This window comes from Blennius ocellaris, assembly GCF_963422515.1.
Source record: "Blennius ocellaris genome assembly, chromosome: 4".
NCBI classification, from domain to species: Eukaryota; Metazoa; Chordata; class Actinopteri; order Blenniiformes; family Blenniidae; genus Blennius; species Blennius ocellaris.
Window position 1 is genome coordinate 6,965,974 of NC_137653.1, and position 19,304 is coordinate 6,985,277.

The 19,304-nt window shown below is 39.7% G+C and overlaps 1 protein-coding gene across 1 annotated transcript in view; it reads left to right on the plus strand.

Annotated features, from left to right (window-relative positions):
* Positions 1-406: 406 nt before the first annotated feature.
* LOC308129225 (metabotropic glutamate receptor 4-like) overlaps positions 407-19,304 on the plus strand; it is a gene marked incomplete at both ends in the record, with an annotated part of 145,833 nt that continues 126,935 nt past the window's right edge. Inside the window, one exon of the mRNA XM_080495069.1 lies at positions 407-970. Within this exon, the coding sequence (XP_080351195.1) occupies positions 407-970 (564 nt within the window). The remainder of the gene's footprint in view (positions 971-19,304) is intronic.

The window sequence follows — 19,304 nt, forward strand, 5'->3', positions numbered from 1 at the left end:
TTGAGGTGGAGAGGAAAGAGACACAGAATGGAGGAGAGAGAGAGCGAGAGAGACAGAGGGAAATAAAAAAAAACCTTATCATTCACCTTTGTTCTTCCAAATGCCCCAAGTGAAGGATCTCCATAGGAAAGTCTGTGAATAACAAGAACGGCTGCCCACTACTGTGGTCATATGATGGAAGGAGGGAGTGAATGAGGAGAAAGGAGCAGGATTACATCCTGTGAGAAAGAGCCTGGCTCATATTCTACATTAATTGAATGCCTGGAAGAGATGAGAGACATGAGAGGAAGCCTTTTTTGTGCCAACTGCTTCAAGAGGTATTGCAATTAACCCTCTGGCCAACATAAGATAATACCTGGCTTTTGTTGTTTTCTGATTGCTGGGGTTTGGTCGTACGCTGTGGTGGATGTGTTCTCCGGCTGTGGTCATGTATAAGCCCCTGGCATGCAGACCGGATCGGACCGGCAGTCAAAGCAAAAGCTTGAATCTGTTTCTGCTGCTGCTGCTTCTCGTCAGCTCCCTGAAGGCCGCTCGGGCTGCCAAACCCAAAGGGCCAGGACACACGCATTTGAACTCCATCCGCATTGACGGCGATATCTCCTTAGGTGGGCTCTTCCCAGTACACGCCAGGGGCCACGATGGCAAGCCGTGTGGGGAGCTGAAGAAGGAGAAGGGTATACACAGACTGGAAGCCATGCTCTTCGCCCTTGACCGCATCAATAATGACAATAATCTGCTGCCTAACATCACACTGGGAGCGCGGATCCTAGACACCTGTTCCAGGGACACTCATGCCTTGGAGCAGTCGCTCACCTTCGTGCAGGCTCTGATCGAGAAGGACGGGACAGACGTCAAGTGTCTGGGTGGGGGGGCGCCCATCATCACCAAACCCGAGAGGGTGGTCGGGGTCATCGGAGCGTCCTCCAGCTCGGTTTCCATTATGGTAGCCAACATACTTCGCCTCTTTAAGGTAAGAAGTCGTCGAAGCATTTCACTGGCTTGTTTCAGCACTTGTTGAATGAAAATTGCAGGGGAAACAGAGGACAGGCATCTGAACATTGAAAAGCACCATTTGTGACGTTTTTGCTTTATTGATAACCTCATATGCAATTTTGTTTGAATAATTAATAACTCTGGCTGGGAAAACGACATGAGCTGCTGAACTGTTGTGAGGGAACTATATGGGTTGGTTGTCTGCTGCCACACAATGGACATTTTAATAGCTTAAGAATGAAGATTCCTTTTTAAATCTCATCACTCTGACTGTGGCCCCAGGGGAGTTGGTTTTGAAGCAATGTGACGTATGGCCTGTCACAATCTTGATGTGATTAATAGAAATTGATTTCATTTTTAACGCCCTAAGTCTTTGTTTTGAGTTTGATTCTTACATTATAGAACCAGTATGTTCAATTGGTAGACATCTGGGCATCATTTAGCACAGATGGACATTACAGTTCCTGCACTATTGAAACTGTTATTGCTATTTATCACTCATCTAGCTGATAAATATTACACCTTGTTTTGACTTCAGAGATAAAACACTTCTTTAAAAGTCCTGTCATGGGCTTGAAATGGTTTCATGGGTAATTACGTATTTTAGTTCAAATATCACTCAAATCGCGTTGATTAGTAACAGAGAGTCAGTGGCTCATTCAAAGTCTGTGCTACTAAAAAGGAGGAACTCTTTCCCTGAGAAAACACCTTTAAAATGCATTTCAGCTCCTGAGAGTTAGCACTGACTCCTGATTTTTACCTTCACCTTCATGTCTCATGAAAATTCATTTCCAATCGAAACGCTGCTCCTTCATGTCTTGCTTAAAAGCACTGCGAGGTCGGAGGGCGACTCCATCGCCCATTCGGCGTCTTGCTTGAGGACACTTCAGCAGGCCAGGTGTTTATTGTCATCACAGAGTATTCGCACAGACTGGCTGCATCACTCCAAATAGTATTGCATTTCTTTAGTGCCACTCCATCAGTGTCAGTGATCCGAAACAGCAGCTGAGGAGTTGCAGGTTCAACTTGTAATGTCATATTGTTGCACACAGAGCCACACAGGATCAACAGAGTCCTGGCAAATATCTACAGATATCTACAGATGTGTTAAATACAGAAAAGAATCAAACTTGTGTCATTTTTAACAGTTGCTTGTCCTTGTTTTTTGGAAAATAGTGTTGTTGCTTTGAGGATCAGGAGCCTACTATTCAGAAAACAACCAATTTGAAGAAAATAAGTCAAATCCTGGCAAACTGGAGGATGTTTTTGCATTGTTTGGGTCAAGTTATCAAATGATAAGAATGATAAGAATCAAATTCTTGGTAATAAAACTATTCAATGAAGGATGTAAATGCAAGACTTTCTTAAATTGCTCTGAGTTCTGTTGCTAAATGTTCAATCGGCTTCTCTGGATCAGAATCCTGCATGAATTCAATGAAGTGATGAGTGTGTTAGCAGCATGCAGGAGGAATGCTGTGCAGCGTGAAGACCTATTACCACTGAACTCTGATGAAGACATGGTTTAAAAAAAAAAAGAAAATCATTATATGTTGATTTAATATTGCATAAGGTGAGGAAAAACAAGTGTGAGAGCTGCAGGAACACATGCTGACTTTTGAATATAGGAAGTTAGTGTGGGGTAGCTTGTTTGTTGGTGAGCTGGTTCAGTGTTATTAGACAGAACTCATGAATACAAATAGCATTAGTCATATTTCTTGGCAGGGTCAATTGATGTAAAAAAAACAAACAAACCGACTCCTTAACAGAAAACAGAGATAGAGAAATATCGAGTCAGACCCCATTGGCGAGTCGAAATGAGGAAAAATAAAGTGCAACATTAAGGATTTTTATTGATTTAAAAAAAGGCTTTCATTTGATATGGAAATGCTTGATACACTATATAATCAACTAGAAACATGACAAGAGCTGCAAAACTAGGTTTTACAACAGCGCTGCTTTAATCTCTCATTAGAAATAAATCTGAATGTTCCACTTGTTGTATTGTTCTCATGTCTCCACTATTCACCTGGCCAGGAGACAATTCAGCAGAATTTGCCAAACATCAAGAATTCATCTTTGCTTTTAAAACACGTTTTTAGCTCAGGTAATTGCACTTGGATGAGAGACTGTGCACTAAGTGGATCAAAATGTATTTTGTTATTAATTTATGCCTGCTGAACTGTATTGATTAAACATTTTCTGGGTTCTGCTCTCAAAGTTATAATTTCTTCACCAGAGTAACTTTTCGGTGCCTCCACGGCAGCCTCCGCTTGGCTCACTCGGCTCCTTTTTTCTGAGGAAGCTCAAAAGCACAGAGTTGAGATGTTGCGGGATTGGAGAATATTCCCGATAAACAGAGAGTCAATACCTTAAGCCCAGGTTTATGTATGCATACCAAGGCACAACCCCAGTTTTCCACGAGGGACATAGTCAGTTTCTTGCTTTTTAAAATATATTAGTTAATCTAATGCTTTCCAGCAACAGCCTGCAGTCTGTGTTGCATTTTCTAAGCTCGCTGCTTCTTGAAGGCTACAGATCTCATGGGATGTATCCTCTGTGTTGAAGCCACTGGTGTTAATCAACATGAACTTCATGCGACAGAAGATACATACATGCAAACACACATTTACACACAGCAATGCTTTGAGCATCTTTTATATCTTTTAATATATGCACTTCAGATTTTTTTTCCCTCTTTTAATTGTATAAGTCTGTGTAGTTTTGTGTCATAGACACACATTGAGAAAGATTTCACTTTAAGCCCCGTGCGGGAGCTCGGTGTGTCTCTCCGTCTCGTTCTCATAAAATATGCCTGTAGGGGAGCTCACACAGGTATGAGCAGGATCTGGCCCACAGTAATGAGCATCTCATTCAGCGTAGTTCTTGATCCTGCTCTCGTATAGAAGCCCAAATTCCTTCGTCATTAGACGGTGTTCAGTTCTCCTCCATCAAAGTGCGTAAGCGTTGTCCTTGCATATTTAATCTGGATTTCTCTGATCTCCCCTTCTCTTCATCCTCAATGTATACATTAGCATTCGCCTCTTTTGCCTTTTAACGCTGAAACAGCTAGAGGTTAACAAAGCAGCTTCAGTCAGACAGCAGGGTTGAGCACACTGGTACACTGAGATGTCACTGGGACTTCTGACTGCTATTGAAAAATCAAACATTTTTAATGGCAGTTGGCAAATCAATCAGCATCCACTCTAATTGAATAACGGTCATTACAACAATCAAAAGAGAGAGTGAACTCCTCACGTGATGTAATGTAGTCTGCTTGGTTACATAGATTAAACAGTAAACCCTTAATGGAGAGTGGTGGGTGGTCATTGAGGCAGAGCCTTAAATTATGGCTTTCTAGGGATCCATAGGTCAGCCAGATGCCGGCCAGTTCTGCTGGACCTGATGGACCTGCTGAAAGCCCCAGAAGGTTTTAACTTTACTGCCTTCTCGTGCACATGCAAGACCTCATTTGCTGCATGATCCAGCGCGCGGGGAGGAGGAGGAGGACACAACTGCTTCTGGGAGCACTGCGGCTAGACATAAATGTTTGCTTTAAGTGGAAGCAACGCATGCACCAGAGTACCAACTCGGCATACTGATGAAGGCAAGCAGACTCTCAGACATGTATACAAGCACACACTTCAGAAACCACATGCACACACTGTCTGAAATGGCTGCGCGCACACACACACACACACACACACACACACACACACACACACACACACACACACACACACACACACACACACACACACACACACACACACACACACACACACACACACACACACACACACACACACACACACACACACACACAAGCAACACAGCTGTATACAAAAGCAATCAAGCACATTTGCACACAAGCCACTTTAAAGCCAGCAGCGGCAGCCACCCAGGTGTAGTTAGCAGGTTTACAGAAAAGTGTTTCCTCAGCGCTCAGCTGCATACAGATGTGGTCCAGCAGCCTGATGAATATTTTACTTCAACCTTATGTAACGGTAGCACGGGGACCAGGAGTTGCAGCTCAAGAACATTTCAGTGTAGTTCGGCGAGAAGAGGGAGCCTGCTGTGACAAGCATTTGGGGAAAAGATAATTCGCGATCACAGACGAGCTATGTCAGATGATTGCATTATTCATTTGCGGAGCAGATGTGCTCACTCAGTTGACACATATCATCTACGACGCGGATTACACCACCAGGTCTGTCCCCCTCCGATTGTTCAGCTCAGCAGGAGGACCTGAAAAGGGATTTCCTCTTCAATGCAACTGCAGCACAATCTCGTTGGTTTTCCTGAAAAAATCTGTAAATTGTTGTTTGTTCCACTGTGCGGTGAAAGCAAGCAGCCCAATAGTTAGTCACTGACCCAAGGATAAGAAGCTCAGAGCATTCTAGCTCTTAATGCTCACTGGAAAGCCATTTTTTGCTGGCTCCTTGCTCTGACATTACAGTTTACTGTTGGCTGGGCAAAGAATCTCACATTTACTGAATGGCTTGTTTTATTTTTGTAGTAAAAAGTCCAATGACAAGTTAAAAGAAAAAAAAATAGAAGCAGATCCATTTAGTGGAAGAAATGAAAAATAATTTCTCATGCAAGAGCACACAGGCCTTCAGCAGCCCACTCATTCTGACATTTTCTCTTACCCTCAGTTCATGTTGTTTCTAAGTTTAACACTGGAGACACAGAAGTTGACCTACGGGGGGATTGTTTATGCAGCTGCACTTTATAAGGGAGTCCTCACGACTGTCTCACAAAGGTAAATCATACCTGCTTTTTCTAAAGGTCTCGGAAGCAAAAACAAAACATTAATACCTGCATTTACTTCCTCCCCCCCAACCATACTTGCTCAGCCGGTGTTGTTACTGTGCTTCTCGCACATGGCATTTCTCTAATTTGTGTCAGGCAGTGTAATTGGTCTGACCTCTCATGGGTTAAATGCTCCAAACTGTCAACTAAGTGGAAAGTGATATTTAGCGCTTAGGATGGGATGAACACGATGGATAATGAATAGTGTATTAGTGATCGCCTTGAGCTGCCATTTTCAGCCTTGTTTTCTCATGAATTATTGTGGGATTTCGTACACAATAACACTGCCGTTAAAAGCATGTAAATAATGGACTGCAGTGCTGAATAATGCATCAATGTAAGGGAAATTAGCGAATAAACTCGCGGATACATAGTTCAAGGATTGTGATCTAATGCGACGACCCGAGTTGTGTAACATTAAAATATTCTGATTCTTATGTTTTATTCATTTTCTTATCTTTTTAAAAACACGGCTGCTTTGTTGCCCGGACACAAGACAGAGAACAGATTTTCCAATAGGAGAGTTCAGTCACCATTCAAAATCTAATTTTATGTCCGCAATAGCTTGTGTTTACTCTTACTAGGATTTCTTTTGCTGTCACGTGTCGTTTTGGAGTGTGCAAGGGTGGTAAAATATCACTTATAGTAAAGCTACACTCACATGACAGCTTGTGTGGTTAAAAAAAAAAAAAAAAAAGAAGCTCCTGGTGTCAATCTCTTTGGGAACGTATGTTTATGGCGTAACACCAGGCAAGAAGCAACAGCAAACTGTAGCTCTTGATGGCAGCTATCATGGGCAGTTGATGCTTCCCTTTGTGGTTTCCTGAATGAGCGAGCTGATCCTGTCTGCAGCTCCACCACGTATTTCGTTCCCAGAGGTGCTCACCATCTGCTTCGCGGCAACCTCTTTTAGTGAGTTAATGGTTATTTCCCTCCAGTTGAAGCTCTGCCCATGTATGCATTTCGGCTCAGTGAAATCAGTAGATGGCAGGTTGGTGTGATCGCTTACTCACCGCAAAACCTCCCAACACGGCTGCGTTTCTTCATACTGACGGAACAATGAAGGATCCAGATGATGAGCCTGAGTTTTACTGTGAGGCGCTTTGAGTTTTGTCCAAAAAGCTACAATATGGAGAGAATGATTGCCAAATATCAGCTGTATAATATTAACTGTATATAAAGATGTTTTCGGAGATAGAAAGTGACAAACTATTTCTGCTAGATTTTCAAGTGTTTGTAATCCTAGTTGTGTATATTTCTGACATGTGCCATGTGTTTCCTACATTTACACACAAATACTGCAAGTTCCACTCCTTACATTTTTTATTTTGCATTTTACAACTTGTCTGAATATGATTTAAAGTAATGCCCTCTTTACAAAACACTGTTTTCAAATAGAAATGCCAGACTTTCATTGTGTTGTGGGTGTCCGTTTACGCGACAACAATGCTAATGTTCAATTCAATTCAACTTTGTTTATATGGCACCACATCCAACACATATATTTCTAGGTGCTTTTAACAGTAAGTGTGAGCCAATCCAAAACTTTTGTGAAATGGGAAAAAAACAAAACAAACAACCTATTGTCATGGATTCAACTATTGGCAGGGGTTTTTCTTTATGGAGTTTGTATGTTCTCCCCATGTCGCCGTGGATTTAGTCCATAAAACATGCATGCGAGGTAAATTATAACCAATGTGGTGCATGAACGCTGCATGACTCTCAGCCAGACTATAAAAGTGCAGATGAACAGTGAAGTGGTGGAGATAAAGGTGGGGACTATTTGCACATTTATAGATCCAACTAAAAATGAATGAAGGTGTGACGTGACTTCTCGGTTCTTCAACAGTGCCTCTGTATGGCATTTAACAAAACAATATATGTGTTTAACCCTCTGGGGCCTGAAGCATTTTGTGCCGTTTTTCACTACAATTGATTTCAACACCAGGAGAGAAACTTTTGAAGTTTCCTTTTCTTGGATAGATGAAATATGTCTATCTTAATACAACTTTATTCTTTTACAAAAAAAAGTCTCTCTCTCTCTCTCTCTCTCTCTCTCTCTCTCTCTCTCTCTCTCTCTCTCTCTCTCTCTCTCTCTCTCTCTCTCTCTCTCTCTCTCTCTCTCTCTCTCTCTCTCTCTCTCTCTCTCTCTCTCTCTCTCTCTCTCTCTCTCTCTCTCTCTCTCTCTCTCTCTCTCTCTCTCTCTCAAAGGAAATCCTAATGAACTTTGTGCTGTGATAGATTTTCTGTCTCCAGCTTCTCTAAACATACGTGTTATTTGACCAGCACTTGCAGCCACCGGAGCAGTGACCTGAGAGGAGCTTCTGAAGAAAATTGAATAAAGTTTCCAAAGTGAAAAAACACAACTTTAGGTGTTAATTAAAAAAAGTCAAAATTAAAATATTCTGTCAATGTATAGACATAAAAGGGGTTTTATTCTGATTGCCAATTTTATTTCTGAGATAAATTAAAACTTGATAACCTTGTTCCAATATCCAATATACTTTTCCTAATTTTACTTCTTTTCTGTGTCTCATGTGGCGAGACACAAAAGATGGGCCATGCCATTTCATGCCTTGCCTCACCTTGTTCTGATGGTTTTTATTCTCCTATAAACCTTCCAGTGACACAGCAGAGTGACGGCCTCGTGCCAGAATTGATTTAGCAGCTCATTTGGGAGAATGACAGCTAAATCAAGATTAACTAGTATCAGCCCATCGAGGCATCTCACTTCAGCCAAGCCCCCTCATTCAGTGAGCCAGTGACAAGATGATTGTTCACACTGACTGCTTCACTATGAAGCAACTAAGACCAATTCCCCCCCTATTGTGCAGCAACTATAGTTTTATGCAGAAAAATGGCAGGTTTGAATGCGAGTAGAACCGTAACTGAAGTTAATTTGTTATATTTATTGCTGTCCATGTTGTTTAAACAAGAATATGTAATGTTGGGTTTTTTTTTAATTGAAGATCATGTTAGGATAACAGGTTGTAGCAAGAATATATTTTGAATAGGAAAGTGGGACCTTTTTTTGGTTGAAAAAAATGGATAGTATAAATTTCCTCTTCGAGTGATACTGCGGCACACATAATAATCTACACCACATAAAAGTGGTGTCGGGTATTATTACTCAGCCATTTTGGCTGGAGTAGTACTGTAAGTCATTGTGAGGTGTGGATAATAATCCTGCTCAGATCAGGGAGGTGACACCCCCCCCCCCCCTCCCCTCCTATTTTCAATATTTCCCTATGCCTTGTTTTCTTTTTTCACTCTTTCTTCTTTGCCCTCTCCGTCCTCCAACTATTCCATTAACAAAGTGCTGACTAGTTGATTGCCCAGCCATTAAGCCACCTCTTCCTTTCTCCTATCCTTTTTCCTCTTTTGATATTCAATATATAGTACATACAGTAATTGTATTCATTCACCTCTGGTCTTTCTTTTCATCAACCCGGGATTATTAGACACGGTAAACCACAGTACCTTGACCACCAATGAGGCTTCGGCATCATCTGACTCATTTCATTCTGCTCATGCACAGCTGCCTGCTCCTACAGTGCAAGGCTCTGTCTGGATCAACACATGAGAGCGGCATTTAGAGGAAAGAGTTTTCAGTCTTGATTTGGTCGAAATCCTAAATCAGACCCCCCCCAAAATTTCTGCTTTCCATAGTATGAGCTGGGTTTTATGGATCTGGTACTCAAAGTAATTTCTCTGCAGCTCAAGCAGGATGCAAGATGGAAGAGACTAGTCTGATCTCATGTTTTTGGTTTTTCTGGCTGTTTATTCACATAGCCTATCTCCTATTTCAGTGTCTCGCTCCTCAAAGCATTTTGACTATTGTTTATGTTTTTGATTATTTTGTAGCTATGTGCTTTTTTCCATTGAAATCTCTTCACATGTCTTTAGAGAATTTCTTCTAGTTCAACACAAGCATCCACAGGGGATCAGACCACTGATTCAATTTCAGTAGTCAAAGGTTCAGGTCACTTGCGTCTTAAAAAAAAACTAAGAAAAAAAGATAGACATCCAAACAAGCATCCATCCATCTTCTATACCTGCTTTATCCAAGGTAAGGTTGCAGGAGATGAAACCGATTCCAGCTGAGGCTATGGTGAAGGCAGGTTACAGCCGAGGTCTGTACTCCATCACCGAGCTTAACGCAGAGAGACAGATAATCACTCACACAGTCAAACTTACAAGCTATCTAGAGTCTCCAATTAACCGATTGTGGGAGGAAATTAGAGTACACAGTAAAAAAGGGAAAACTAACCTGCTTCACAAAGATTATCTGGAGGGAAACATAGGAACGATTTCTTGTAGGTGAGTGCAAACCACACCATCGCCAAGACTAAAATTGCTTAGTGACTTGGAGACAGACACATCTGCCTGCAGACGTTTTGAATAATGGACTTAATTTTAATTTATAGTCAATTGGCAAATTTGTATGCCTTTAAATGCCTTTTCATTTTTCTTATGTTTTATGTGCACCTGTTTTGTCTGAAAATTTAATGTACTGCTGCCGGTCTTGGCCATGACACTCTTGAAAAAGAGATTTTTAATTTCAATGAGGTTTTTCCTGGTAAAATAAAAGTTAAATTAAATAGTTTTTTTTTTTTTTAAATGTATCGACCAATTCAACTTTCCAGAGAAAATCATATTGAGATCATGTTTCATATCGAACGGTTTTGAAGCATCGTTCAATAAGTTTTGCCAGACACGGCTTAGTTTGGGGCACAATCACTCAGTTTTCCAATCTGCTCTGGTTTTTCATCGCCTGAGCAGATTACCATAAGACTTCGTGGTCTACTCCTTGATGTGGTCAACCCACTGTTTCCTCGGCGGACCCCTTCCACATCTGCATGCGATGATTTATTTTAGTTTTATTTATGTAACACAAATTATAACATAGCCATCTCATGGGCACTTTTACCGAGAAATACATTTCAAGTCTGAGGAGAGATGATAGTGGGAAGGCAAGGACCCAAGAAGACAAACATAAATTATACGTGAGTTTTGAATAAAAGAAATTATTAAATTAACCATAATCTGAGACTGTGGCTTTCTGCTGCACTGGGTGGGGTGAGCGGATTTGAGAAAAGGGAGAAGGGCAGGACAGAGACAGAGCTCAAGTTGATATCATCTAATCCACACGCAGTAGGAGACTCCGAGACTTATGAACTTCCAGTTCCTCCGTCAGAGATCCTGCGGGGATGAACGGGGAGAGAGACATGACAGCACAGACTATTGAAAAGAGATACGGAATGTTAGTAACATATGACGGTGACACATGTATGTACGGAGAACGAGAGGGGAGAGAAGTTCAGTGCCATGCAAAATTTCTCTAAAAGTCTAAACCTATAGAAGCTTAACTAGAAAAGGCTTGAGGGTAAATCTGAGCCAGGTGTAATTATATGCTTTAACAAAAAGGAAATTTTTAAGCCGGATTATGAAAGTAGAGGCTGTGTTAGCATCCCTCACTGAAACTGGGAGCCGGTTCCACATGAGAAGGAGCCCAAAAGCTGAAAGCTCGGAAATCTCCCTTTTGAAACTCTGTGCATCTCTAATAAGCAGCACTCTGAGAACAAGGTGCTTTTAATGACAACTCGAATGAGCAAATCTGGTTGAGAAGAATGACTAATTATACAACATGAAGTCGGAACTTTTATACAAAGACATTTACAAACTTATTCTAAAATAGTTGAAATTATGTTAAAAACAAAAAATAACGCCAATGATTTGCAGTCCTCAAAATTGAAAAATTACTTTCTCATACAAAAAACCTAAGTTGGTTTTTCTTTTGATGCCTTTTTCCAACAGCTTATATGTTTGTAGTTCATTCTGGCTGAATTGGTTTACAGGAGTGCAATTGATCATATCTTGCTGTACACAGAATTAGTGTACAAAGTGCTTTCACAACATTAACCGAGTTTGAGACACGAAGCAGCTGTTGAGTCTAATAACGCTGAGATATCAGTGTCCAGTGGACAGAGGCCATACTAAGGTTCCATTTGTTTCACAAAATTAACATGCATGAAAGTGGTGTTTGGTCTTTTTAAAGATTTATACTGACCAACGAAAAAGGGGGTAAAAAAAAGGTCTTTATCTTGTTTCAGGACCAGGATCGAGAGAAGAAAAATGTCTCGTCTGTGACTCGAGGCTTTGTAGTCGTGAAAGTGCCAGACATGTTTTATTTGCAGAGCATAGTGAGCGTGGGGTGTGTGCAGACCTGAATATAGGGACTCGGATAGGCAGAAGCTGCTTTGTAAGCAAGTGTCAAGGCTTTGAATTTGGTGTGGCTCTGAGCTGGTGGAGGGAGATGAGCGGTGGGGGTGACGCGCTTCTTTTAGGCTGGTGGAAGATCAGACCTGCTGCCACGCTCCGGATCAAAAGCAGAGGTCCGGATGTTTATACAGGGAGACCTGCTAGAAGGGATATGCACTACTCCATTTGCTGTTTAACAAAAAAGCCAGGTAACGGGCACTGTGCTGCTTGCTCAGACAGAAAGGTTTTGTTCGCTCTGAAGCAATACGGGGCAAGTCGACGTGATTGAGCGTCTTAACACCACGAGGAACCTTTAAGATTAGCTGCTCATGAAAAATGTTTCAGGCAGATCTTGTGGGAACGATTGGATTGACCCTGGGTGGATATTGATTAGCATGGTGGGACTAGGTGGGATGACTTGAAGCTCAGTCATCAGGGGATGATCTGAAGGTGCCCCTACATTCATGGATGCGGCGTTGTCAGGAAGATAAAATGGGATTTGTGCAAAGAGTGAAAAGGATTGCTCTGGCGATGAAAGAACTGGGCGACAGCAAAAGAGAAACACTGAGAGTCAATGATCACACCCTGAGAGGGGTGACACATGCAGAGGATTGAAGGGGACCAGAAACTGACCCTCCTAGAAAAGAAGAAAGTGAAGTAGTTGATGGTATATGGAGAATTAAGCACTTAATCATGCTGAAGACGGCTGATGGATGAGGTGGAGTGATTACTGACCAAACACAATGGTTCTATTACTGTAAGCAGAGCAGACACAGCACTATAACTTCTGCCTCAAGTATCATTGGGTCTGGTCACATTTCTTAGTTGTCTGGGGAAAAATAATCAGACTGGGTGCTGAACCATTTTTATTTTTTATTTTTATATATATATATATATATATATATATATATATATATATATATATATATATATATATATATATATATATATATATATATATATATATATATATGTAGTTTTTGAAAGTGTGTTACAGACAGAGTGGTTCAACATTTTGAGCCAAAAGGAACAATTTTGATGAGCAATTCATTATTATACCTCCAGCCCAAATGTTAATATTCACAATATGTACGTTTACAAGCGTCCAATAATTTCCAATGACGGTGGGTTTTCTATATGCAGTGTCCAAGCTGAAAGGTTTTAAAAAGTTGGACACACCATAGTTGAACAGTGGTAAACATGATCAATGATCATGATCAAGTATGGCCTTTTGTTGTTTAGTTTTCATGCTGGGTTAATTTTTTAAGAGTTTTAGAGTCTTCTTCAACAATTTTTTATCTGTAAAATTCTGTCATTTTACATTTTACATTTGTTTTTAAGTCTATGACTTAGGTTATGACAATAACATTGAATGGATTTGTATAAGATTTTATAGTAAAAATAAGTAAAAATTAAAGTAATTAAGTACAGAGATCAAAATATCTCAATCTCAAGTTAATATAAAAATGCTCACAACAACATGGACTGCCAGCGTTCATTTTATCAACTTCATTCGCTAAGAAATATCCTGAAGTGGTCTGCCTCAATCCATTAACTGCTGCCAAATGCACCGCTTCGGGTATTTCAAACTGAAATTAATTCAGTAATATTTAATTTGCAATTTACACAAATTGCAAGCAGCTTTTAAACAGTCAACAGCCAACAATAAATGTTAAAATGTGCCATTTATGCCATTTTTCAGACTGAAACTGACCCATTGAGCAGATTTTTGAACCAGTGAGCCTGTGACCTATTGGCGTTTGACATATTTCCCATTTATTGTTGAAAAGTTGCCAGATCAGTTGTGGAAATGGCTTTAAAAGAAGGTGGTGGTCTTATTTCTTCCCAATCCAGAGACATGTGTGTTGGGTAAAGCACTTTGGGGCTGCTCAGGCAGCTGTGAGGTGCTATATAAGTGAAATCCATTTACCATTTTACCATTTAATTTGCGACTCTCAATTGGCTGCAGGTTTGAGTGAGTCTGTGATAGGCGTGCAGTGAACTAATGACCTGTCCAGGTCTCCACGTCTGTGACCTTACCTTTGTTGAGGTGGTTTGAAAAAAAAAAAAAAAAATCTATCTTTTCATCTTCTATGATTGAATTCTGCTTTCATTCCAAGAGGCATGTGCCAGCCGCTCACCAAGGACATATCAAATAAAGTGATGAAATGCAATCCGAGTGATATCGTTGAAGGAAAAAATAAAAGCTAATCTTTATTATTGCAAATTTTTCTGTTTGTATCTATGTGCTATTGGCAGAGTAAGCAGTGATTCATGGTGACTCATCTGAAAAAAAAAAAAAAGTTCTGACAAAGCACAAGGCCACGAACCAGACACTGAGATTGAAGTGAACGTATGGCATGCAGTGGGTTAAATAATTTTTGAATCAGGAACAATTTTTGATTACATTCTGTATGATTTTGTTTTTCTATGTTCTCTTTTTCTTTTGTTTCCTTTTTCTGTTTGTTTTCTCGCAGTAAAAAAAGCCAATTACCAGCAGCAGGTGTTAGCCTGCTCTTTAGGCTTTCTTTGAGATACGTTTTGTGTATGTCCGTGTAATTACATGTTTGTTTTTTTCTCAAAAATGATATCGTCCGTTAGTTATGTTGTCATTTCACCAGATACAAGCGATGAATTTAGTGTTTTGAATCCACAACAACTGACAAACATCCATCCAGATTTGAGATCAGGACCTTTTGCCATCTGTCAGTTTTCTTTTCATGCCAGCCGCTGTACTGTTTGTGTGTGTGTCTGTTTGGGTGTGTATATCTGCTTGTGTGTGTGTGTGTGGGGGGGCGTTGGTGGCTATGTATTCACATGCAAGTGCATGTGTGCCTTAACGGCTGCTTGTTTGCATACTTCCGTTCGGTTACATGAAACATTCTCCCCTGGCTAATGGATGCATGTTTTTGGTGAAACATATAAACATAAACAAACAGCATGAGAAGTGTCCCCGGTCCCTCATGGTTCAATATACTGTCTGCAGAAAACAAGTCTGTGCATCGCTTCATCCACTAATGCGGGTTTCTTTGAAACCGCTGACAGCCCCAGTGCTGTATAGTAATGTTGCTGTTATTAAAGAGCGAAGAATATATCAGTAAGGCTTCATGGATCCCTACAAGGACTGTCAGTCGGAATCCAGATATTGTTGTATTTCTGGTTTGAATCTTTATTCTTTAGTCAACTCAGGCTTTATTGATGTTGGAGATTAGCCACATATCTGCCACTTAAAACAGGAATATGCTTGAAACTTGAGTCATGGAAGTTGGTGTGAGAATGACACTCCTGCACAGCAGCGTTTGAGGAGACCTCCACTTGGGTTTGAGAATCATTTTAAGGGAAGTTTTACCTGTTCCAGATTAATTGGGGACTTTGGATTTCCCATAGTGGAGAGCCCCTTTGCAAGTATCCAAGATTATTGACATCACACATTATCAGGGCAGTGACATTTTTGAACAGTCCGAGACGTTAAAGGACCTGTAAGGATTCTAACATGTCGCCAATAATCATGAATAAAGAACACAGAGACATTTTTACATGCTTTATCTTTTTATCATTGCACCTCTTAGTATTTGGGATTTTCACCTCTAAAAGCTCCTTTTTTTTCTGATAAAATAAGGTCATGCATATGGTTGGTTTTTCCCATATGCTGTTATTAACTGTGTGTGTTGTATTCAAGATATGCTTAAAATATGAACAACTGTGATGATAAGCCACCCTTCCTGTGTCTTATATCTTTTTTTTAAATTTATATTTTCTATTTCCAGAGCCAATGAATACATGGGAAAAAGAACAATATGAATGACCAATAAATACATTATCAGCATTAATCAATTAACGTGTTAACCTTCCAAATCATACTATACGTACAGTATAAACTTTTAAATGAGAAAAATGAACCTATCCTCTCGCTGCTTTATCTCAGGCATTATAAGCCAGGCCTGTTGAAGTCAAATTCTGCTGAATAAAATTTCTGCCAGTGGTTTACTTTCATTTCTTCTGGAGATACACCCCAATCTGAACTTTTTGTCAGCATATTTTTGTAAACTGTCACCTGTAAAACTTGTGCTACAGAGAAATTGTGAACAGTGAGACATTCTTGCAAAAGCATCACAGAGGAAACTGTAACTATAATCACTTTAAGAACTTCCTTCTGATACCGAGACTCTAGTTTGACAGTTTAATAGAAGTACTTGAATAGAGAACCAAACCAATTATAATCCAGCTGATTCTGTGCAGCGGTTTGAAAAAGTCACTCAGTTTAACCACAGGGAGACATATAAAGTGGAAAGGAGAAGTGTACACATGTTTCTATCTTCAAACTATTGGACGTACTGTGGTAAACAAGGAGTTTGTCTTTTGTTTGGAAAGAAAATCTAAACTTCAGTCAACATCATCACAATGGAAAGACATGAATGATTTATTCTCTTTTTTTTGACAGTATTCTAATACCTTCTAGTAAAATTTGAATTTTTTTTCCTATTTATATTGCGCTTAATCTGACTTGAACTCCTTTCTGTTACCTTATTTTCCACCTGTTCACTAAGGCGATGTTTACACATACCTGAATATTTGAAAAACAGGGATATTTCTTTGTTTGGGCCTTGCATTTACACATAAACGCAGCTACAACTAATCACAAACGATTATTCCTGAAAACTCCATCCACAGTGGAGATCTGGATAAAGTCCGTGTCTCTGTTTGCACCTAAAGGCGGGTAGGCAGATATTTACATCAGAATTTTTGACAACCTGTTTTTTTTCAAGGATTCCGATTAGCTATCATGGCTTCATGCTTCTTGTTACACTGGCCCCTACAAGTTTGACATACTCATAGCAGCCCTTAACCAGCTGTATATGTGGGTCATTGTAAATGAACATTGTTTTTAAATGTAGAGAGGGAAATATCTGTTCTTTTTAGAAACTGTGTACATGTAAACGTGGCCTCAGTTTCAGTGATGTTCAAGAGCATCAGTGTATCCAGACTACCATTAACTAAAAGGCAGGGGACTTCCTGGACATGTCACCCAATCATCTAACAAAGAAAGACGCACAGGCTCCCACACACACACATTCACACCTGTGGCCACTTTCCGGTCACCAATTATCCTAACAAGCATATTGCTAGATAGTGGGAGGAAGTCAAAGTAGCAGCAGAAAACCCACGCAGACACAGCAGACACATGCTGACCAGTTCACTTTATTTGTGGAATATGGTGCGATTTTAACTCTTGAAGCTGATGTGTCACAATACAGATGTTTTTTTTTATTATTTTTTAAAATATATTTCATTTCACTCTGACCAACCATAATTTTATCAAGAGCAAATGTAATTTTTGGGTATTTGACTATATAATTAATGGTGCTTAGATGAGATGTCATTTTGGTTAAGATTTTGGATTCAAAAATGTCCCCTTACTGCTTGAACCAATTAGAGGTTTGGTTTATGTGATATGGTTGGTTGAACTATATATATATATATATATATATATATATATATATATATATATATATATATATATATATATATATATATATATATATGAAAATTACTTGAATTACAGAGCTTGTGGTTTTGGACTCTGACTTTGTTTATGGTCGGGACCAGTGGCGGCTGGCCAATAGAGGGTGTGAGGGTGCCGCCCACCCCGAGGGCGAGAAGCAGAAAAGAAAATTAGAAAATAAATGAATAAAGTATAATAATGTTGAAACATGTTTATGCTAACAAACTAACAATGGGCTCTGGACTGTATACACTTCATTTTGTGTAGTTAATCGCCAATAAAAGAGAGAATATCTCTCTCCACTGTGTGTGTTTGAGCAGCTTAGATGCTCCAGATCTCGCCCAGCGGAGGCTGGGTTTAGTAGCAGTTTCACCAATTAGTGATCAACAATACAAGTGACTGACATAAAATTATCAATCAGACACATGGTTAGAGCGTAACAGGGCTCAAACCACCAATATTCAGATTTGGTCCTGGCTGACACTTAGTGAAAAGTATGGATAAAGTTTCTCTGGTCGCCGGTCCATCACGGAGGAAACACAACAGGCAGACAGGGAAATTTATGTATAACCCAGATCCGAGTTTGGAGTGTGGAACCACACCAGACTATCTGGAGAAAACCCTGCAGGAGAGCATGCATAATAAAGACAGAACGGTACCCGGAAACACACTGGGGATGTTTTCACTATGAGGTGATAATGCAACAATGTGATTACTGTGCACTTTGAGAGTTTCATGTATAAACTGCACTCCAAATATGAAATGCATTTTTTTTCATTTCATTTTGCTAATGGATCAGATTTTGTTGTATATTTCGCCATCATTTTATCTGGTTTTTTTTTTTATTATGTTGTGATTTTTTTCACTCCATTTTATTCTGGAGCTTCTGTCTTGTTGAATTGTGTCAGGTGAGTTAGGTTTGGGTCGTCTGTTGTTTCTACTCTTTTAGTGAGCACTTTGTCCAAGTTGCTATATAAGTAAAGTTGCATCTGAATCAGTCCTAACATTTCTTTTAATATTAATATTGATGTAAAATCTGGTTTAATGTGAACAAAATATGAAAAAAAACATGATACTCATCACTGAAATACATAATTAGGTGCAAAATCCATAGACAAAGGAATGAGTGATTAAAGAAAGGCGCTGTGATCTGCACGTATGAAGACACAGAGAGCAAGACAGGAGAGGTTGATGATCTAAATAAAAAAAACTATCATGGATGAAACTTTAAAAAAATGTTTCTGTCCTGCCACGATCGTCAGGTGATTGAACGGCTTCCACTCATTATATGTATTATTTAAACTATTAATAAATTAATACACCTATAAAAAGCGCTTGATTCAGCTTGTTCCTGTTTAATTAACCACATTCTGCTGCATCTAGTTTCAAACGTTTTATAACACACTTAAATCACTGTTTTGGACACACTTGCTTTCACACTTTTTTTTTTTTTGTGGGGTGGATATCAGTTGTCAAATCTGTCTTCGTGGCCTTTTTCTTTATGCTGAACTCAGGCTGACCGTGGTGCTGATGCTCCAGTTTCCTTTGTACAGTCACATGTAGGTCAGGCCAGTGAGGAGACTGAATTATCTACAGGTGTGAACATGCGTCAGTTTTTATATGCCAGACTGGTTTTACTTCGCTGTGTTTAATGTCTAGACGTTTTCAGACAACTCTCCATGTGAATACACTGAATCATGAAAAATATTGATTTATTGCCTCAAAATGATTAGTA